The 23298-nt window shown below is 41.5% G+C and overlaps 1 protein-coding gene across 1 annotated transcript; it reads right to left on the reverse strand.

Moving 5' to 3' along the window:
- Positions 1 to 1144: 1144 nt before the first annotated feature.
- Positions 1145 to 22507, reverse strand: cad (carbamoyl-phosphate synthetase 2, aspartate transcarbamylase, and dihydroorotase). The gene is made up of 44 exons (XM_023430078.2): positions 22065 to 22507; positions 20969 to 21108; positions 20483 to 20612; positions 20035 to 20177; positions 19375 to 19516; positions 18916 to 19087; positions 17977 to 18162; positions 17775 to 17884; positions 16861 to 17003; positions 16497 to 16628; positions 16023 to 16256; positions 15685 to 15906; positions 14701 to 14889; positions 14426 to 14550; positions 13966 to 14099; positions 13588 to 13700; positions 12504 to 12668; positions 12334 to 12419; positions 11942 to 12188; positions 11332 to 11430; positions 10820 to 11044; positions 10517 to 10699; positions 10160 to 10378; positions 9899 to 10066; positions 9562 to 9744; positions 9219 to 9323; positions 8578 to 8820; positions 8378 to 8459; positions 7832 to 7998; positions 7416 to 7580; positions 7056 to 7187; positions 6628 to 6829; positions 6241 to 6431; positions 6003 to 6143; positions 5495 to 5581; positions 5200 to 5341; positions 4916 to 5100; positions 4727 to 4801; positions 4304 to 4516; positions 4017 to 4142; positions 3738 to 3893; positions 3462 to 3563; positions 3232 to 3326; positions 1145 to 2645 (listed from the first exon to the last, which is right to left on the reverse strand). Exons 1-44 carry the CDS (start codon positions 22153 to 22155, stop codon positions 2546 to 2548), a joined length of 6690 nt encoding a protein of 2229 aa, XP_023285846.1. The 5' UTR covers positions 22156 to 22507; the 3' UTR covers positions 1145 to 2545.
- Positions 22508 to 23298: the final 791 nt, after the last annotated feature.

Genomic DNA, 23298 nt, shown 5'->3' on the forward strand with positions numbered 1-23298 from the left:
ACTGTTTGGTAGCTTATCTTATGACAATCCATCATACATGAATCTCATTATCCTTCACTGTTTATGGACACTAAATCAATTTCTGCACTTTTAGTTCAAGTTCAACACTGGTCATTGGTACAGCATGTACAGTAAATTTTTAACCTTGATAAATTGAATTAAATACTGTTGTACAGTTTCTATATTTATATCTATTCTTATTCTAATGCTCTAATATCTGGAATGACAAAAACCCTTTTTTTTTATCTTGAGCCCAGTATTTTTCCAATATGATGGATTTCCATAATGACAGTGGGCTAATGAGCCATTGAATTAAAAACAGAAACATTTAATTTGCTGTAGACAACACCTCTGATCTAGGTGGAAGTGAAGTGTTAAAAAAAAAGCAAAAGTACAAAAAAAAACCTTTTTGTGACTTTCTTAATACTGCATAAGAAAAGTAATGTTATAACACTCAAATGATTCATTACATCTAAACAAGCTGGACTTCCAATCTTGTGTTTAGGGTGTCACATGATGTAAAAGGGGATTCCCACTTAAATCAAAGAAAACATTTAAGTCCATGTATTTGTTTTGCCAGGAGCTGTTCTGGTTTATGAATTTTTGACAGCTTTAGGTGGCATACTGTTTCACATGATGGATACTAGATAGATAGATACTTTATTTATTCACTAGGGGAAATTCATGTGTCCATTAGCTCATTGTTGATAATAATAATAATAATAATAAAGTTGATAATAAATAAATAATTAGATTAGTCTACATCCTTCGGCTGAGGTGTTGTATAGCCTGATTGCAGTGGGAACAAAGGATCTCGTGAACCTCTCTGTTCTGCAGCTCAGTGAGATGACACGTTTGCTGCAGCTGTAGCTGCTTCTCTGTCCTGCCAGAATGTTGTGGAGATGATTGTTGGTATTGTCCAAGATGGCCTCCATCTTACATTGCATGCTTCTCTCCACAACAGTCCTGAGTGAGTCCAGGGTCCTGCCAAGCACAGACCCAGCCTTTTTTTTGTACCAGAGTGTCCAGTGTCTGTGTTCCTGTCTGACATGCTGCTGCATGCAGAAAAGTACACTGGCCACCACTGACTGATAAAACATGTGCAGCATTTCACTGCAGACATCAAAGGACCTGACATTAAACCACAGCAAATGGGAAAATTTTTATTTTATTCTTCATTTATCGACATAATACATTCATTCACCAAAACGTTGCTGACATCAATTCCCATTTTGGAAAAAAAAAAAAAAAAAAAAAGGTTTGCTCCTCAACTGTTACAGTATAACAACACTGACAGTTACAACAATTATCCTCAAACCATTAAAAATAGCTTCGAGAACATTTGTTCGTATCCAAATTCAGTAAATGTTACACATTAAAGAAAAATGTACAAAAAAGGAATAAATTATAGAGGGTTATTAAGATTTTGAACGTGTGGGTTTTAACCGGTGCATCTTTTCTAGACTTTACGGCTTTGGTTCAGCGACACAGGAAACTCACAGACCAATCGCATGCGTTGTACATCATATCATGTGATGCCATTCAGCCAATCATTGCGCCCCGAGTTAGTGCGCGATAAACATACACACACACACAGACAGACACACAGGGAAGAGACAGTAGTCAGAGGAAAAAGTGAAAGGAAAGCAGAGGAGTGGGATTATATAATGGATGACAGTATTTGTTTTTGGTTGTGATGTTATACTGCAGACACTGATGCCCAAGGCACTGGGTCAATTAAGTCTCTTACTTATTTTAGATGGAAAGAAAGAAAAGTTAAAGCTGATCAATTCAAAAGTTAACAATAAAAAGAAGGAAAAGGTAAACTCAAGCTATTTTTTTTTTTTTTTTTTAAATTAAGCAATTTTAAAAGTGCACATTTTCAAAAGCTGTTTATTAAAGCCCTTATTTTCCTTGAAATGAGAAAAGAACATTCAATTATTCTTAGAGTACATATTTTTAATCTCTCCTTGCTTGAGGAAATTTTACCCGTGGAATATCGAACTGCTATAACCAAGCTTTGCTGCTTGTCCTTTCTCTCCTTTACCTTCCTAACTGGTCCCTTTAAAGTTACCCATAGTTAACATTTACTTCATCAATAAAACATAATACCAACAATATTAAGGTTTCAATGCCCACCTCCATTTCTCCTCCACGCAGCCTTCCCCCTGCTCCTGTAACTGGCTCTCTGATGCACAAATACTCACGGTCTGTTAACCATTGTGAGCAAAAAACAAAAATCTTGCTGGTCCTAAGAATAGTTGGTCAAGAAGAAGCTATTTTAAAGCTGACATATGGATAAAAAAAGAAAAAGAAAAAAATATCAGTGGTCTGTGTAACTGAAGAAGAGCAGCGTCAGGTTACACCATGATACAGCAGACTCAGTTTCACGTCTTCATGTTTATTAAAATCAGCTAACACTCCTTTGAGGGCCGAGCTGTGGATTGTGTTATTTCAGCAGAGAACATGAAGGCACTGTACCTAATACTTGTCATTACTACTCAACAGTTTAACCATTTGCGTTACACACAGGCAGCACATGGATTTATCTGCCCAGTACGGTGGCCAGCAGGGCCATTCGGATGTACATGCCGTTCTCCGCCTGACGGAAATACGCAGCTCTCGGGTCTGTGTCCACCTCCGCACTACAAGAAAAACACAGCAGAAAGTGAAATAGAGTGTTTCAGCACATCATGTTGGAATTAAGACTAAAATAATGTGTACTATCTAATAGTATGTTCTACTACACCAGTCTAAGTATTTTTCAAATGGACATGTGAAATTTGTTTTCAAGAACAAATCCGATCAAATCAAGTATTACTGTATTGATATAAAATTATATTTTGTAGCTCCCAAACACCTTCCTAATGTAACTGATTGACAAAACAATTAATCTTTTATTTTTTTTAATACTGTTAACTATCATAAAAGGGTATTGTTTACTATTTTCTGACATTTTATGAACTATTTATTTATTTAAGATAATTGGCAGATTAGCCGTCAGTGAAATTTTGTTTAAAAATCTTATCTAAAAATGTATGGTACGCTTTGGAAACCACCAGAATCCTCAAACTGCTGTATTGCTCTGACAAATAAGATTTGATTTGGAAAATTCTGAGACAGTGAAGAGTCGAATATTGTTCTGAATGAGTGAAAACAAACATGGAGGTCCCTTCATGAGAGTTGTACCCAATTCTGTGATAATGTGTGATGGTGCCAAGTGAGCGTTACCTGATTTCATTGACTCTGGGTAGTGGATGCATCACCACCATCTTCTTTTTGGCCACAGTCATGATGTGAGGAGTGAGGATGAACTGACCAAAACACTGAGAGAAAAACACACTGCTTTTTAACCAATGACCTGAATTTGTGTGTTTTTAAAGAAGTTTCAGGATCATTTTCTTACCCTGCTCTGAAGGGAAAGTAAAAGCAGTTGAGGAAATGAAAATTTGTTTACTTACGGCCTTGTACTCCTGCTCAGATGCAAACCTCTCCTTCTGGATCCTGGTCATGTAGAGGACGTCGGTCTCAGGCAGAGCTTCTTCAATACTCTCAAACTCCTCCTGCAAGCAGGTAAAAATACACAACACTTTAATTCTCAGTTATAAACTCATAACACCTTTCAGGAACATTATTAAGAGATGTGAAGATGTTTAAACCTTTAGTGAAATAGAAATGTATCTGATTATATTGTCCTAAACATTTGCTTTGCTGTTGCGCCACTTTTTTGTCCCCACCTGTTTGATGCCCTTTGAGGCCACATAGTTGATGATCTCTGTTGGCATGTGGAGGTTTTTGGGAGCCACATAGCGCAAGGTGATGCGGTACTGTGTCAGCAGTTTGGCGAGGGAATGAACTGTGCGGCCATGTTTCAGATCTCCAACCATAGTTATCTGACAAAACACAAGAATTAATGAGTTATAACGGTTTTCCTTCACATAGATTTGCTCTAGGTTAGGATTTCTAAGAATTCAAGGATCAGGATTTAAATCTACAGGACAGTTTGTTTGTCTCACCGTCATGCCATTGACCGTCCCCAGCTCCTCTCTGATAGTGAAGACGTCCAGCAGGGCCTGGGTTGGATGCTCACCCACACCGTCTCCAGCATTGATCACAGGCTTACGGCAATGACGGGATGCACTCTGAATGCCACGGAGCAGAGTATTAGTAAGTTTTATTGTCTTGGAAAAAAACTAATTTTATTTAGTCAAGTGTCGACACTTGAGTAGCAAATGGTGACTACATATCATTTAAAAAAAAAAAAAAAAAAAAAATCTCTGTCCACATCCAACCCAAAACCCACCTCAACAGCTCCAGGTGTTGGGTGTCGCAGTACCAGAACGTCTGTGTAGCAGCTCATGGTCTGAACAGAGTCGGCCAGCGATTCTCCTTTTTGCGTGGATGAGGTGGATTCACTGAAGTGGATGACCGAGCCGCCCAGACGCTGCATGGCCGCGGCAAAGGAGCTGCTGGTGCGAGTGCTTACCTCGTAGAACATCGACGCCATCACCTTACCCTGAACAATAAGAAAAAAAGAGCTGCTTACTGGGCTGTGTGTACAGTAGCATGTACACACAGGAATAAAGTGACATAAACTTACTTCAATAAAAAAAGATGTTGTTGCTTTGATGGTTGGATATTTAGATATGCAGGGGTTGATTTGCAGTTCTGTGGATTTGTAATTATCAACAAACATAAGATGAGCAGTTTTTTGACGATGACCTACCTTCAGGATTTCCAAGCTTCGCTCCTTCTGAACCATCAAACGCAGAGAGTGGGCGACATTGAAAAGGTGCGAGATCTGAACAAAGAGAAAACACACAAACTGAAAAACATCTTACATACCAGACAATGTTCTTTTATTTTGTAAATGAGTACAACTTGGTGATTTGTGTGTCATCTGCTCTGTGTGTACCTGATTTTTGCTGAACTGCCTGACGGACAGGATGTGCTGGCCAATCAGCGGGTGTAGGAACGGAGATGTCTGGAAGTGGGATGCAGGTATGGGCCCTGGCCCTGACTGAGGAGACATCAGCCTGGACAGAGGAGGAGGGTGGCTGTAACTGTCTCCAGCTCCAAGTGGTGGGAGCATGACCATCTCTGCGGGAGGCAAAATGACACAGTGTACAGATTACGTCTATTAGTTAAACACAGGAAACCTATTGTAAAGCTGACATGATCTAGTTGTGGCTGTCGTACCTGGTGGCAGTCCAGGATCAGAGGACCGGTGGGTGCGGGGTGGCAGCAGGTAGCGTCCCTCTCCTGGGCCGCGGCGAGGGCTTGGTGCTCGGGTTCGGACGGGGCCCTCACGAGGAGGAGTGGGACGAGGATGCTCTGGAGTCTGAACAATAGGAGGTGCAGTAAAAACACAACCTTAGAATAAATGGATATAACATCCACCCATAAAACAGTACTGACACAATACAGTCATACAGTGGTTTAAGTATAGTCTCTGAGTAAAATAATATTGCAACAGACATAACACTTTTAATACCACAGGGGTTTCTTTAATAGGCTCAGGATGAACTGAAGCAGTCGGCCATGTCTTCACATCTTCACCATAACCTGGAGGAACCAACACCTAAGAGAGAGAGTGAGAGACGTATTATGTTAAATATTCCTTTTTCTTCCCTCCTGTGTAATCATTCCATTGTAACACTGGCTACAATCAACATGGACAGTAAACAGGACAAACATCACAGAGCACATAATGAATTAGTTTGATGTTTCAGAGGAGAAACTGCTTTAGGTCTTGATTGTGGATATTTGTCTCAACTGCAAAAAACTTTATGGCTGTTAACTGTAACTTGCAGCAGTTAACTGGTAGTCTTTCTATAACTAACTAACAGTTTAGATGACAGTTAAGGTGAATGAAAGAGAAATTAAGAGGAATTCCTGAGTAATAAGATTACATGAACCCTGATATTTTGACTATAGGTAAATGCAGCCCCTTCGAGCTTGTGAACTACAACAAATGAAAGTGTGTGTGCGTGACTGCTGACCTGTCCATCGATGTAGGCTACCTCTCCTCGTAGAACCACACGCCGGACTTTACCCTTCACCTTCAGACCTTGGAAAGGTGTCCATTTAGACTTTGTGAACTGCATGGCCTGAGGAATAAGCCACTCCTGCTCCAGGTCCACCTGTCCGCAAAGAAACAATCAATAAAGCACACAAAACCAAGACAAGGTGATGGCCATGTAGAAATCCTGTCCTATAATATCATGTGTTTGAGTGTACCTCCACATAAGTGTTTTCCTGGACAGGCAGGTTGAAGATCTTGCGTGGGTTGTCATAGAGACGTCTGATAATGTCATCCAGAGTTAGACGTCCATCACTGACAGCGGTCAGCAGCAGCGGCAGCATGGTTTCCAGGCCGGGGTAACCAGGAGGAGGGTTCTCAGCGTTCTTCTCCTCAACACTGTGAGGGGCTAACAACACATAAACATAATGTTATCACATGTACTCTCTTCTTAAGGTCTAAATATACAAAGATACAACACAAAGATACGGATAAGCGGGAGACGACGAGACGAGACGAGAGACAACACAAAGACAAAATGATATGATCAATCGGTAGACTGGTTTCTGTGGTTAGTGACTGAAAAACAATGTGCTACCACTCACCGTGGTCCGTGGCAAAGCAGTCAATGATGTCCATGTTTTCCCAGAGTGCCTCCATGTCCTCACGGGTTCCCAGCATGGGTCGTACCTGTGCCCTTCCATTGCCGATGTCAGACAAATTGTCCTCACACAGGAAGAGGTGATGAGGCGCCACCTCGCACGTGACCTGGATGCCCTTCTGCTTGGCAGCGCGGATGATGAGGATCTGAAAGTGGTAACGAGCATTATGAAGATGATGCGTTTTTGTCTCTGACCGTTTAATATTCAGGTGCTGTGCATGCACAAGAATTTTCAGACAAACTTCAATCAATCAATCAATTACAAATCTAAGACACAACAGTTTTCTTTTTAGCTGTGAAGTTCTGCACAATTTGGTTTATAAAATAATGATAAAAACTTCTAAAATAAAATAGAAAAAAACAGTCCTCTACCTCCTCCTTCTTGGCCACATGGCAGATGTGGACTGGTCGCTGGTAGAGCTGAGCCACCATCAGGATTGCAGCGACCGTCTGTTTCTCAGCGTGAGCCACGATGGGCATCTGCTTGGGCCACTTCTCAAAGTGCTTTAAACAGAACCAGAAAGGTTAGTCCACAGGGTGGGAAAATAAGACAAGCTTCCAGTTGGTCTTAATGTAGAAGCAGGTGAAGATGCAATTACTGTAATGACCACTAGATTGCTGGGTGCAAATTCCAAGATTGCCTTCAAGCCAGTAATGTTTGGCCCAGTGTGATTTTTTAACTCAAATAAACTTGTTTTTTTTTTTTTTTTTAAGAGTAGTGACTCAGCTTACCTCCATCCAGAGAGAGACATTGTCCATCTTGAGGGTGGAGTACGTGTCGTTCAGGTACATCTTTAGGCCGGCAGCCTGGCTGGCGATGGACGGCAGGACAGCAGCGTTGTCTGAAGCAGCACCCACATACAGGGCGTAGTCACACCTGCAGCCCGCTTTGGCCAGCTGATGATACAACACAAACAACATAAAAACGTTTATTTCATTTCACTTCAACTTTTATCATATACATGTGAAATACAGATTCAAAACGAAGAAAATCCAGGCATTATATTAACATTACTTTGATGTCACATTGAGATATATGTATTCAATTTATCTGCTACAACCAGAGCATCAACTCCACTCACCAGCTGAATCAGGCAAATGAGTCAGGTTTTAATTAAGAGAAATAAACAAAGAAAATCTGGACTTACCTTCTGCACCAGAGCCATTGTACTGGGATCAGTGATGGCAGGGGAAGTGTTGGGCATCGCACACACCATCGTCACCCCTCCTGCCAGAGCAGCCGCTGTACCGGAGGAGAAGTCCTCCTTATGTATAGCACCAGGCTCCCGCAGGTGAACATGGACATCGATCAGGCCTGGAAATAAAATCACAAACAACATATTTTACAGTTTTTAAATAAAAACCATTCTCTTTGACACTCTTATTCTGGTTTTGATCATATTCAGGATATAAGCTAGAAAAAAAAGAAAAAGTTAAGTGTTACTATTTTTCACAAAAGTCTAGACTGGCAGTGATGGTGTAATGAATTGACTGTTGCTCTTCAAAGCCACCAAGAAGAATTAATGTGCTGCACCTGTGGTTGGGGTCAGTGACAAACGACCTGACGTTATGAAAGAAAAAAAAGTCTGTACATTTTGCAGCTACAAACAAATTATCTGAGCTTGTTTCACCACTCAGAATAGAGCAACACATTGATCATCAAGGACCTTCTTCTGCGGGTCACAGTGACTCACCAGGGAGACGGACCAGTGTCTGGGAGGCCATGCTGTCAATGTGAGTTTTCACTGGTGGAGTCCTACCGATCTGATGCAGAGCCTGCAACACACCAGAGCATTTTGCTCATGTTGACCTCCAACTGTAGGCAAGTATTTGTTTTATCTAAGTTGCCAATCCATTTTAAGAGGATTACAATAACAAAACAGAGACAATTTACCTGAACAAAGAGCTTAGTGCACTTGATGTCGATGATGAGCGGGACAGAGTAGTCGATGGCCATGCGTCTCGTCCTGTAGCCTTTGGTGACGAAGGACGAGAGCCGACGACCTCCGCTGTTCCTCATGGAGAGGTTGATGACCAGGTCGAAGTGGTTCTCCTCCAGGTAGTTCATGATGCTGCGTTGTTTCTCCTTGGGACATTCGCTGTCGTCCTCTTCGAATGGCCAATCCACTGCTTTCACCTGGAGAGGATGAGTTAGATCAAAGAAGTCAGAGGAGAAGAGGAAAGGAACGGTTTCGATGCTTGGCCATAATTTGTCTTCATGTTTTTGTTTTGTTTTATGACTGGTCAGCATATAATAACTCATCCCTTGGGTTACTGTGCCATTTCATAAACTGGGAATTTGATGGCTTTCGTTTCCAAAAAATACTGTCATTGTAAGGCCACAAAACACACACAAGATACTGAGGACTAAATATCTAAATGAAGTTGTCTATAACTTTAATAAAGCCAACATTTGTTACACCAGAGATCCTTGGTTTCACTCCACAGCGAGTCAATCTCTAGGCGCCAACACTTTGATTTCATGAATCATCAATGTTTCCCCTTAAGTTAACTGAGAGGAATATCTTCTGTTACCTTGACTCCATGCTCTGTGTAGAAATCTGCAGTACCCAGACTGGCGTATAGGTCATAACCCATTGACTCCAGAGCCTGCACAGTGGGCAGCAGTTCACTCTTGTTCTGCAAACACACACATCGGAGTAAATAAACAATCTGGCTAATTAATACAGTTATTTTAGCTGGGGAAAAAAAATGAATTAAAACACAATAAGGCTGCAGCAATAAACTGACAGTTATCAGCTCCAAACTAACTAAATAAAGTCTCCTTGTTTTTTTTATGTCAAATCTTTAATTTCACAGATAATAGTTCAATTTCTTTCTTAGCAGTTTGCCTTCTGGTAAAAACTGTAAATAATACCTTATAGCTGCCAATGGAGAGCAGGATGTTCTTCTTGGGGATCTTGAAGCCTGTAGAGAGCATGGCTTTGAGGTAAGCCTCATATCTGTTCTCCCCAAAACAGGCGACCTCTCCAGTGCTGGTCATCTCCACCCCGAGCACCACATCAGCTCCGGCCAGCCGAGAGAATGAAAACTGAGGAACCTGATGCACATGTGACATATGGTTATAGCAGGATTATGTGATATTAGGGTGGAGTTGTTGATAAGCAATGAACACTTCCTCAGACTGAAGCACTAAGGACTGAGATATTGATATAATAGTCCTAAACAGTCATGGTGTAAGTAAGTTTAGTTACCTTCACTCCCACAATCCCCTTTCCTCTCATTAGGCTCACAGGCTCCACGTCCTCCTTCATAATGGCCTGCGTTGCCAGGGCAACAAGGTCCACGCCCAGGGTCTTGGATACGAAGGGGAATGAGCGGGATACTCGGACGTTGCACTCAATCACCTTCAGCTGGTCATCCTATTACAGAAAATAGCACCAATATTCACCAGCACTGATTTGATAATATTACGATATTTCAACCATTCAAACTAACGTGTATGAAGGTCTCACCTTGGCAATCAGCTGCAGGTTGAACGGTCCGGTGACCTGCAACTCCTGGCCGATGGAGTGGACGATGGCCTTGATACTTTCGATGGTTTTCTGATTGAGATCCTGAGGAGGCGTCACCAGTGTGGCGTCGCCAGAGTGAACACCAGCGTTCTCAACGTGTTCAGACACAGCAATGGCCACCACATCCCCATCACACGCTACGGCGTCCACGTCTATCTCCTGGAAAATGGGAGAAAAGGAACAGATGCATTCAACTCTTTCCATTGTTAAAGCTTTTAACCACAAAAAAATGACAATGTGATTCTGATCTGATCTTAAAAGCTCATCTTCAACTACCACAAGTCAGTGTTTTCAAACCTTGGCCTCCTGTATGAATTTGGAGATGACGACGGGATATTCCTTGGACACAGCCACAGCGCTACTCAGGTATTTCACAAGGTCACTGTCGCTGTAGGCCACGTTCATGGCTGCTCCACTGAGAACATAGGAAGGACGAACAAGGCAGGGATAACCCACCATCTCACAGAACTTCACAGCAGACTGGAGAAAGAAGAAATGGGAGGGAAATGAGAAAACATTTTGTTCAAAGCACAAACTGAACCTCTATTGGATCAAAGTGATGTCTTTGAAATAACTTGGTGTGAACCCAGTCCGGTGTACCTCAGTGTCAGAGAGCTCCTTCCACTGTGGCTGGCTGATGTTGATGGTGTCCAGCATTCGGGAAAACTTGAACCTGTTCTCGGCGGCATCAATGCACTCGGGTGAAGTTCCCAGGACACGACACTGCTGGCGGTGCAGCGACATGGCGATGTTGTTGGGCAGCTGGCCTCCCATAGACAAGATCACTCCCTCTGGGTTTTCCCTCTCATAGATGTCCATCACCACCTGACGTATGTACAAGACACATATTAATCCACAATCTACACAGGGGTAAGATAATATAATAAAACTATTCTTTTTGTTCTAACTGTGTAAGAGAGGTGTTAATTCAGCTTTATTGTATATTTTTGAGGCTGAAGTTTCTTGTTTTTTGTCTCCACCATAAATTGGAACCTAAATAACTTCAATCAGGTCAAGTTGTTCCTATGATTCAATCTCACATCCCCTTTCTTAAATATTAAAACCTGAAGCTTGATGCAGATGTTTAAAAGAAGACACAGAAGAGCCCTTACCTCAAAGGAGATTTCATCAAAGTAGAGGCGGTCACACATGTCGTAGTCTGTGCTGACAGTCTCAGGGTTGTAGTTCACCATGATGGTCTTATAACCCATCTGCAATAAAGAGGATGACATGAATAAATATTTATTTTGTAGCATTTGGGTTATTGGCTGCCAACTAAAGGAACGTTAAAGAATAATCTTATTTTAATGACAAGAGGTAGGCAAATAAAAACGTATAAACTGCACTCATCAAATCAAATTAACCTAACCTATAAGGATGGAATCACCATGGTGGGCCACAAAAGGATTTACTAATTATAATAATTAAGGCCCAAACCACAGAGCAGTAACTGCAGGTGTCTCATAGGCCAAACTTCATTTCAGTATTGTGAGCTAAAAGACAAGAAAGGCCCCTCTTATCTCCCTTTATCCTCCAGTTATATCTTTTTTTTTTAATTTCAGTGACAAAATTAGTGTAGATTTTTAATAATACAGATGTATTTTTAATGTGATGGTGAAACAAAATTTAAACCAAAAAAATTGAGATAAGAGTTTAACAGGAAGACACGTTAGCAGATGGAATGTCAATTAGGGGAAACCATGAGTCTTATGATGGACTTACCTTCCTCAGCTCTGTGATACACCCCACCGCACACCAATCAAACTCCACACTGCTGCCTATGCGATACACACCAGAGCCGATCACCATGACGTGCTGGTCGATAAAGCTCACGTCGTTCTCCGTACCGTGGTAGGTCAGGTAGAGGTAGTTGGTGTGGGCGGGCCATTCAGCCGCCACTGTATCGATCTGCTTCACCACAGGCAGGATGGACCAATCGCGACGCAGCTTTCTCACTGCCAGCTCGGTGCTGTGGGGGGAAAAAACACAGAGTTGTTGATTGATGGGAAACAAAAGTCCTTATCCAGTCCCAGGTTCTTGAAACAAAAAAAAAAAAAAATCACACAAAATACAGCTATATTGATACAAAGGTCTGTATTGACTTCTCAACCCACCTCTGCACAGCCAGAGCTATCTGCTTGTCTGAGAAGCCCAGCTGCTTGGCCTTTCTCATCACCGCTGGAGGCATGGTGCTCTCGTCCTGGTAGAAAGAAAAAGTTGAAAACTTCACCAAGAAGAAAATTACTAATTTTTTTCCAGGTTATATACATCCACTCAATTTCACCTGGTTGTAAGTTTCCAGCAGCTGCTCGTGGTCAGCAATGTTCTTCATCTTGTGCAAGAACCAGCGGTCGATCTTTGTGAGGTCGTACAGCTGGTCCACTGTGTAGCCGGCTTTAAACGCTGCTGCCAACACAAAGATGCGCTTGTCTGTGGGAGTCTGCAGCTCCTGGAGATCAGAAAGGGAGAGCAAGGCACGATTTAACACTTTGATTAGTTCTGGGATATTTTATTTACCCCATTTATTTATCTATTTAATTATTTATTTTATTCATACACAAATTTCCCTTAGGGGACAAATAAAGTGTATATCTCTGTCTGTCTGTCTGTCTGTCTGTCTGTCTGTCTGTCTGTCTATTTATCTATCTATCTGTCTGATATGAGCACATTGCTGAGTGATCTAGAAGCTGTAAATATATTTTCTACAACAGCTACGCATAGTAACAATTCAATTTTACATTTTAACACACAACTAAACACAAATAAAAACCTTTTAATCCTGGTTTGACCATGTAAAGTTCTTTGTAACATTGTTTTGAAAAGAGCTGTATCAGAGTTATTATTATTACATAGTTTGCGGTTTGCAGATCATAAACTGTGCAATTACCAGGTATTATCTGCCTGACAGTACAGGGGCTCAGTAGCACCATCTGCTGGCCCAGTTAAAAACACCTTAATAGTTATACTACAGGACCTCACCAGTGGACAGCAGTGACATGTCATTTTGTGATTTATTTGACATGGAAATTTTCCCCTTTTGCAATGTAATCTTTTTAAGTTTTAACTGTCTTCAACAGCATTGACATTTTCTTGTCACAATGTGAGACTTTCACTTTATGTTTTAGTTTGCAGGTTTGGACAGAAAATACTTTCTCTCAGATTTTCTCCAAAGTGCATTTTAAGTAGTGTTTATTAAAACAGGTCCTCCTCATAGACAGCTCCCACCTCAACGTGCTGGCCTGACACACTGCTGGTGACTGATAGGGCAATTTGATATTATGTAAATAAATAATGGATACCAAACAAGTCACTACGGTAACTCTATGGAAACATTTAACAGGGACTCGTGATAATCCAGTCCATTTTACCTTTTCAGAGACAGGCTTGATAGTGTGGTCAAACCCAACACAGTTCTCATCCACCATCCTCAGAGCTTTCTGGAAGGCCTCCTCAAAGCTGCGGCCAATAGCCATCACCTCACCTGTTGAGGAAATTATTCAAACTTTGGACATAATATCAGTTATATCCTATATAATACAGCTGTCTGATGCACTCTGCTGTTTCTGTGATCCATGCTTTGTCGACTGTAAAACTCATTGTGAACTTGCTTTTGACTCACTCACGTTTTTGTTGCAGTTTTATAAATAAGAGGTTAAGATCTCATCAAAAACTTGTTTCACATTCCAGCACCAAAGCGTGCAGTTCACAAAATGATGATAAAATTCTGTTTTGTCTCTGCCTCTTACCGACACTCTTCATGGAGCTGCCGATCTTGGTGGAAACCCTGAGGAACTTGCTGAGATCCCAGCGAGGCACCTTCACCACACAGTAGTCCAGACTGGGCTCAAAGTTTGCTGTTGTCGAGTTGGTCACAGAGTTCCTACAGAAAATACATTCCGATTTTTTTGTAAGTTTTATGGGATGTGAAAAAAAAAAAAGAAAGGAAAAAAAGACAGAGAGAAAAGAATAAAATGTGACAAAATTTATGCCCTGCTCACAATTTTCTAAACACTGATATCATCTCAACACCTTAGCTTCATTAGTCTTTTTATTATTAAACAAAATAACGCAAACCAATCGTTACTGTTAAAAATGATCTTGTACAATTTTGTACAAGTAAAGCTAAGAAAAGTGAACACATTCAGTACTTGACAAAGACACCAATCTGAGCTCAAGTATTGATGTTTGATGATCTACATGACATACTTCAGCTGGGGCAGTGGGATCCCAAGGCCAAGTTTAGCCGCTACATAGGCCAGAGGATAACCTGTCGCCTTACTGGCCAGAGCCGAACTCCGCGACAGCCGGGCGTTAACCTCGATGATGTAGTACTGCAAAAACAAAAAACATCACATGCACAGGTTGTAACAAACTATTCACATGTGTGTTTGCTTCTGATCCTTATGTGAACTAACCTTTATGTATTGCTAAGTAAGAACAAAAAAGACCATCATTTTATGTGCGTTTATCTTCACGTTTACCTGCTCCGATTCGGGATTGAGAGCGTACTGGATGTTACACTCTCCCACGATGCCGAGGTGCCTGATGACTTTGATGGCTGTGTTCCTCAGCATGTTGTACTCGTGATCGTTGAGCGTCTGACTGGGCGCCACTACAATCGACTCCCCAGTATGGATGCCCAGAGGGTCAATATTCTCCATATTACACACCTGAACAAGAATGAATGAATGAATGAAGACACGTGTATACTCTCAAGTATTACATGATACCTTTGCTACATAAGCCGCGTTTCCACCGCAGGAACCAGGGTGTAAATTTAATTCAGGAACTTTGGGGGGTGTGGTCTGCAGTACTGAATTTCTGACTGGTCGAGTACTTGCTGCATTTTATTTCACCCGCAATGTTTAAAAGTCCGCAGCGAGTGAGCAAACACATTTTCCACACCGTGAAACAGGTCCAGGAGAAGGTAAAGAAATTGAAACAGGACTTCAAACAACCAGAGTGGCGAGGGTTGCCACCATCACGTATAATGCGGGATCGTCCTGTATTTGAAAATAAAATTTGTCCTGGATTTTCGTTCATGTTATGTCCTCAAAGTGCTGTGAATAACGTAATGTCAAGTAATAATTTTGCATAATCTTCCTGGGACTTTATGCCACAGTGGAAACGCAGACAACAACGGGCCACAGGAACCTTTTAGTTCCTTAGTCGAAACGCGGCTATAGAGTGTAATGTAATTATTTTTGACTCAGTGGTGACAATAGAGCAGCAAATACCAGTTAAGAAATATTACATTAATGTTTAAATTCACTGTATTATTTTATTACCTTAATTATCAGGTCCTGTTCACGGTATGCTTACTTTGATATATCCAAAAACTAGGATTATTATCATCCCAGATGCAGCATTATATAACAATGCAGCGGTAAAATATCCAAATACAAGAAATGACAACATCCAAAACCTAAATTTGGAGAAATGATTCTTGTGTCTTCTTTACTCACAGTGATACAGTTATCGTAGGCGTCGCGGACCACCTCGTACTCGATCTCTTTCCAGCCTTTCAAGGATTTGTCCACCAGCACCTGGGAGGTGTGCGCAAAGGCTGATGTCACCAGAGAGGTTAGCTCATCTTTGTTGTTGGCGAAGCCGGATCCCAGACCGCCGAGAGCAAACGCTGAACGAACCAGGACCGGGTAGCCTAGACGCTCTGCAGCTGCCAATGCCTAGAAAAAGGTTAAAAACAAATAAATAAAAAAAGAGGTCAATGTGGACATTGAAATTAGTTAAAAACTAAACAGAGGCCATGTTTTGGTTGCTTGTTTGATATACGTCTCCTCACCTGCTCCACAGACAGCGCTGCTTCACTTGGAGCGACGTGTTCATTGATCTCTTCCATTTTCTCCACAAAGATCTTCCTGTCCTCAGTCATCTCGATGGAGGCTACCGGTGTTCCCAGAACCTTTACTTTATACTTCTCCAGGACACCAAGCTTGGTCATCTCCACACCACAGTTCAAGGCGGTCTGACCACCGAAAGTCAACAGAACGCCGTCCGGACGCTCATTTTTTATTACCTGTGGTGATAAAAGGGAGTAAGACATGCAGTATCCATGGAGATATTGTTTGAACATGGTCACACCTTGAAATGTTATGCATGTATCCTTTGACTGCTTCTGATACATGTGAGTTTGACAAACTGACAGACCAAACCAAAAACCTTCCAGGATCCTGTCCAGGCATTTTCAAAGTCTGGTGTTTCCACATCATTGAAGACACTGTATCAATTACAGTGTTACAGCAGAGAGAATTTGTACCTGAGTGACATATTCCGGAGTGATGGGCAGGAAGTAGACTTTGTCAGCGAGGCCTTTTGACGTCTGGACAGTGGCGATGTTGGGGTTGATCAGCACAGTCTGGATGTTCTCTTCCTTCAGAGCCTTAATAGCCTGGAAAACAAAAATAATTTAATACTGGCTGAGTGGGCTTCTTCAAAATGTTGATTACATTTAGGACAGAAACGTTAACATTTTGTGATCAAATATTCTCATTATCAACTTAACTGTCCACCTCACAGTCCTCACTTTCCTACAGCCCAAAGTGACCTTTGCCCCTTTAATGGATTTGACCTCTATAACTCAGCTGCACAACTCTAATGAAAGCGGTCTTCTTTTTACAGACCTGGGAGCCGGAGTAGTCAAACTCTCCAGCCTGGCCGATGGACAGTCCTCCAGAGCCCAGGATCAGGACCTTCCTGGGTCGGACTACCTCTACAGGTTTCATGGAACCCGGGTAGGTGAGGTGATCCATCAGACGCTGCTTCACTGGGAGGGGAAAAAATAAAAATAAAAATCACATTTGGTTGGTTCAGGATGCAACTGCAATAATGTTGACTGGCACTAAACTGTGAGTCCATCACCCCAGTTTTAGCCTGTCTTCACTGACTGAAGCTTTTAATGGCGGGGCCCCTCCTTACATCACAGACCTTATTCATTCTTAGATCTGAAAGCTCTCTTGTATGTCACATGGTCACGACTAAAACTAAGTAGGTGACAGAGCTTTTGCAGTTACTGCTTCATAATTATGGAAGCAGTTGTCATTCCATATTTAATGTGCTCCCTCCATCTCTAAATTAAATCTAGACAAAAGACATTTTTATTCACTGGCCTTTTTGGCTCACTAAGCTTTTAATACATTGCCATGTTCATAATTTTGTATTTCCCCCTTATTGTCATTTTTGTTAATTTGTTTTATTATGTTTCTGTATGTAGTATATTTAGTATGTTGTCCTTTGTACAGCACTTTGGTCACTGACAACACAATAACACGTGTTCAACAGCCAGGTATAGATAAAACTCTCTTTTGTAACGAAGCCCAAAAGGCAATTACCTCATATCTTAACCACCTATAAGAAATACACATTATCAAAAAGAAGCTGAAACTTCCAAATCTACTGTTAAGTTAACCCCCCCAGTGTAAGATTTTTATAATGATGCTATCAACACATAAGTTCCCCTGAGAAACAAGTGTCTTATATAAGAAGTGGAATGAAAGAATTGAACAAATGTACTTAAAAACTCTAACACTGTTTTTACCTGTTTTTGTACCGTTGCCCTCCTTGTGGTCTTTCACAGTGTCAAGGAAGACGTCGAACAAGCTGACCAGATCTGTGGGACCTGCCATGTGCTCCGGGTGGAACTGAACACTGGGAAAAGGCATCACAAGGATTTAATCACACTAAAATCTGACATTTCTGGTGTGCATTATCACATCAGGCAGTGTTTGTAAGGCAACTACCTGAACAGGGGTTGTGTGTTGTGTACGATGCCCTCGCTGGTGTGATCATTGGCGTTGGTAAAGAGAACATCCCAGCCTTCTGGCAGGGTTTCAGGGTCGACAGCAAACCCATGGTTTTGACTGGTGATGAAGCAGCGACCTGTTCCCTTGTGGATGCAGGGCTGGTTGTGGCCACGGTTTCCGTACCTGAAAGACAAGAGGAAAATCCAATACTTAAGGTTGTATACTGAGGCTCATTTTGAAAACTAGACAGACATATCTGGACAGACAACCCTGTTCTGCGTGAAGGTCAGGATGGACTGTTCCCAGTAGCCTACTGTAATTTTGTTGGCAACCCTGTTGATCTGTCCAGGTGCCAGCAAGATTCCTGCAGGCTAATGGGAACATTCCCTGCCCATCCTGACCTTCACACAGCGTCTGATAAAGCAGCCATCAGCGAAGTCTCAGGGGAACAGAAACTCCCTGACCCCTGTGGAGTTCTACAGCAACGAGCGCAGCAACCTGCCTTACTCGCTGGCTTGTTTGTTTAGTCTTATTCATAACACGGCTGGTCAGTGCGACACTCCAGCGCTCATACAGGAGAAGCCCAGACTGCTGAGAACAGCAAAAATCTGCATTTCACATCACAGCTCTCCCAAAGAAACTGTGTAGTGTGGGTGTGAATGTCTGTGTTTCTAGAGGATTTTGAAGAGTCAGGTCAGTGGGGGAACATTTCTGTCTCTGTCCTGACACATGGGTGCACACTGGTAGTAATCTCCAATTTAAATCAAATTTGACGCTTTGCTTGTTTTAAGATTTATCAACTAATCATTGTACACAGTTGCGGCAGACCATGATAAAAAAAAAGAAAAAAAGAAGTGATTTGAGAAAAAAAAAATTTTTATCCTTGGTGTGTGCAATTGTTTTTATGTTATTAAGAGTTATGTGCAAGGTACTGACTTCATCTTGTAGGTCTTTGCTCCAATGACCAAAGAGAGCAGCTGGTGTCCAAGGCAGATACCAAAAAGTGGCTTTGGGCGATCCATGCTGACCACCTTCCTCACATTGGTGATGGTGGCCTGACAGAACTCAGGATCCCCAGGGCCGTTACTGATGAACAAACCATCAAAGTCTAAAAATGACAGGAAAAAGTTTTTTGAAATATACCAAAATTCTCTGGCCCTCAAGTGTCTGCCAAACTGAACATTCATATTGCAGCGTTTGAAGCCAGAGAGATTTCCTCCACCCAACTGATAGGGTGGCTGTAGCACAGATGACAGGAGTGGGTCAGCCTATAACTGTAAGTGTTGGTAGGTTAATCCCCAGCTCCTCCTGTCCACATGCCAAAGTGTTAGAGCAAGAAACGAAACCTCAAGCTGCACGCAAATATAATTCACTTTGGAGCAGTGCGTTACTGACCTGCGGTGTCCAACGGGTGGTCCCAGGGTACAACAGTAACACGGGCTCCTCTCTCAGCCAGGGAGCGGATCTGATTATATTTGATACCGCAGTCCACCGCTGTGATTCGCAGATTACCATCGGGGTTGTAAACTCTGGGTTCCTTAACACAGTCAAAGGAAATGTAACATAAATTATGTTATCAGAATGCTGACAAACAAAAATGTTAAAAAAAAAAAAAAGAAAAAAAGAAAAAAATAGGTAGCCAACCACTGGGGTCAGAACAAGGACAGTTAGCTTTACTTACTATTTATATATACTAAGACAAGAACACTCTACTCAATCCTTTTAACTTCTTTACTGGGTCCATTTCCTAGTTTAATTATGAGATGTAATACTGAGCATTGAACTTAAGCTTTATATTGATAATAAACAAGATCAAATCACTATTTCCTTTGCCTGATCTTAAGCCGGGAACACTGTCATTCACGTGTTTTATATCATTTGATATAAATATAGAGAAACAGCACAGAATTAAGTGTTTAGTTGCAGGGTTCTTTGCAAATTCAGGGTTTTTTAACAAAAAAAAAAAAAAAAGGCTTTCAACTGTCCTCTCAACTACTAAGAGAGTTGTTTGTGCTGTTGTGGGTTAGTAAGTGTATTGTAATGTGGATGGGTTACCTTCATGGAGACCTCCTGGACCAGGTTCCTCTGGTCAGGATTGTCAAAAGGAACAGTGTCCTCAGGAGTCCCGTCCACCACAAGCTTCCCCAGCATGGTGCCCTTCTCTCGGATCTTTTTGGTTAGACGGCGAGTGTCAATGCCTGGTGTACATGAAAAATATGGTCCCACAAAAAACAAAAGTTAGTGCTGTGCATGTATGTATGTACAGTGGAGCAGTAGACCAAATACTACCTCATTTATTTTAATATTATATTCATATGTTGGTAAAATCACTGTAACAGCTAAGTTTTTATACCATTTCTGAATTAAATAAGACTGACAAAGAGCTTAATACACACTCCATTTCTATTATAAGGCTAGACTTGATTTTAATTCCACATTCGTTTATTTCCCCTTAAAATATCTGTATTAACTATATTATCCGTTTAGATTTCCGTTTCCTGACCTTGTAATCCAGGGATGCCTTGCTCTTTGAGCCACTGGTCCAGCGACTTGACTGAACTCCAGTGACTGGGATTCTCCGACAGCTCTCCAATAATCAGAGCGGCAGCGTGGATCTTGGACGATTCAAACCACTGACCAAGACAACAACAGGAAAAATCAGTGTATGGTGTTGGTATGAGCCTTTATTTTCCCCTTTATTTTAGTTTTCCCTCTACTGCTCATCGCTGTCTTGGCTTCTTTTAGTATTCAACTATGAATAATTAGAGGACAGTGTAATCTGGCACTGCTTAGGTAAGTATATTCTATCAATTTTGTCAAGAATCCTGCAGCCAGAGTCTCATCTAAACCCCACCCCCCCAAAAATACCATGATTAAAAAGGTAAAAAAAAAAAAAATCTCCTAACACCCCCAAAACAAGTTTGTGAATCATCTTGACAATGTGTTTTTCATTATTAAAATTTTAATAGAACCAAAAATAGCTGCTCACCTTGCTTAGTCCAAACTCGCCCTCCTCCTCCTCAGGGACCCCATAGTTGCCAACCAAGGGATAAGTGAGGGTGAGCAGCTGGCAGCGGTAGGACGGGTCAGTAAGAGCCTCGGGGTAGCCCACCATACCTGTCTGGAACACTGAGCACACAACATATTCATCATCATCATCATCATCACATGATCCACACACAGTCAAGTCTGTCACTTGCCGAACAACAAAGGTTTTGGAGTATTATTTTGTATGAAACACATTTAACAGCTGTTCTATTAGAGCGGTATTAAAACTATTCAAAGGTATTTATCAACCACTGTGTGCATATACTTTACATGCACGAATATAAAATCTACTATTGTTTGCTTATGTTACACTTTTACGTTTATGTATTTTTTTCTTCTAGGTCATAGTTTGTAGTGTGGTTGTACCGCATTGTATAGTATCTCGTTAACTGGTAATTTTGTAATAAAACTGGACCTGAATTGTGGCATCCACATGTGAAGAACTCTACTAACTAATACTTCCTTGCTCACCGGCACAAGCACACGCCACATAGAGCGAAGTTAGAGCGTCATACAAAATCAGTATCGGCTTCTCGTTAATTCGGAATGCGTCAAACATTTAACATTTGGTGAAACATAGTTAAACTTTCAAAAAAAATGTTCACTTGTTATTCCTTCTTATTTGCACACTGTCCTGCGAAAAACGGCGGTGGTTAAGTCACAATATGATGGTTCATCTGTGTGTGTTGCCTTGAGGCGGATGTCAAAAGCCATGTGGCATGCCTAGTGACAATGCTGGCTAACCAAACATTTAATTGACAGAAATTTACATGGAGTTTGGTGACCCGAACATATGGGGTGAGGGGTTGTGTGGGTTATTTGGGTTTACAGCTCTGATACACGACCGCCGTAGCTCATTAAAGGCAAGCGAAATTAAACGTCCACAACAAACAAAATTAGATAAAACAACATTAAAGTCTAATCTAAAGTTGGCTCCTTGCGCAGGTGGATTTTATTTGAGATGGCTAAATCAACGGAAATTTTTTTTTGCTAAAAATTAATAATACTTCAAACACCAAATACTTCAAAGCACTTACCAACTTCTCCCGACACTGACACATTAGCGCCAAAAAGGCGGCCTCTGAACGTCGCCCCGTCCTCCAAAATCAAGGTTGCCATCTTTGCCATTTTATCTAATAGCTAATGCTAACGGCTCTGACCGGAGAGCTGAAGGGATGTTTTCCAGCAGTGATGAGGCCCGGGCTCCACGTGAAACTCACGCCGCGCGCGCAAACAGGAGATGCAAATGAAAAAATAACCTAAAAAAACTAAGTACCGGAACACCAGATTTTGACGAGCAAACCACTGCAAACGTCTTGAGGAATCTGGTGTAAATGACGGAACAATAAAGCAAAAAAAAAAAAAGTTTGGTGAAATTGTGCCGGATAGCCGGGCGGGATGACAGGAGTAATTCGTTCCACACTCCCCCGAGCAGTGTGGAAGTCGGCCTGTGGTCTGGACCGGCAGTTTTGACGCAGCAACACACGCGGTTCCACTTCCTCCTCCTCCCCCCTCCCTCTTCTTCTTCTTCTTTTTCCTTTGTGTTTAGCAGCAGTTGGCGGTTAGCAAACCAGCTTAAAGGTGCACTACTGCCACCGGCTAGACTGGAGAAAAAACGTAATGGAACAATGAAAAGTCAGTATTTTACCATCTTTAGTGACTGAAAAAGCTGATTCCTGTTATTATTGAATTCTTTACAAAGAAGTAGTGCGGTCAGGACTGTTTCTGGCTCCCTACAGTGCCTGCATTTTCCAGTTGGGTGCTGGCCTACTTTAAATAATGTATTTCATAATTGCATCCTGCATGACCTGTTCTCAAAGAGTTCATAATATTCACTTCCCCTCATTTTAGCTATAAATATCTCCAAGTTTCATTGTAATCCCAATTCTCTGTGCACATGAATATCCTATCTTCCTCTTAATGGGTCTTGCTTGTGTACTTGCTTCATTCTGAGTGTTTTTTTGGCCAGAATACCCACCTGCTCATTTCCCTCCACACCAACATCCTGTACATTAGGAATATGTCATTGATAATATCTGTCCTAAATGATCTGCCAGACCTACATTCTTGTAAGTGCTGAGCAGCTATCTGATGCAATGACGATGTTATTTATCTCCTTCTCCATCATCCACTGCAGGGTCAGTTATTTTCCAATAGCCCTGTGATATACTGAAACATAATCTGTTAGGTGTCCTTGAGTGCCTTGAAAGACACCTATTGATAAAATTATTATTCTATTATTTTATTTCATTTTTAAATTATTATTATTAT

The sequence above is a fragment of the Seriola lalandi genome, unplaced genomic scaffold (genome assembly GCF_002814215.2).
Source record: "Seriola lalandi dorsalis isolate HSWRI2012SDOR001 ecotype SW California unplaced genomic scaffold, Sedor1 jcf7180002054901, whole genome shotgun sequence".
Taxonomy (NCBI): Eukaryota; Metazoa; Chordata; class Actinopteri; order Carangiformes; family Carangidae; genus Seriola; species Seriola lalandi.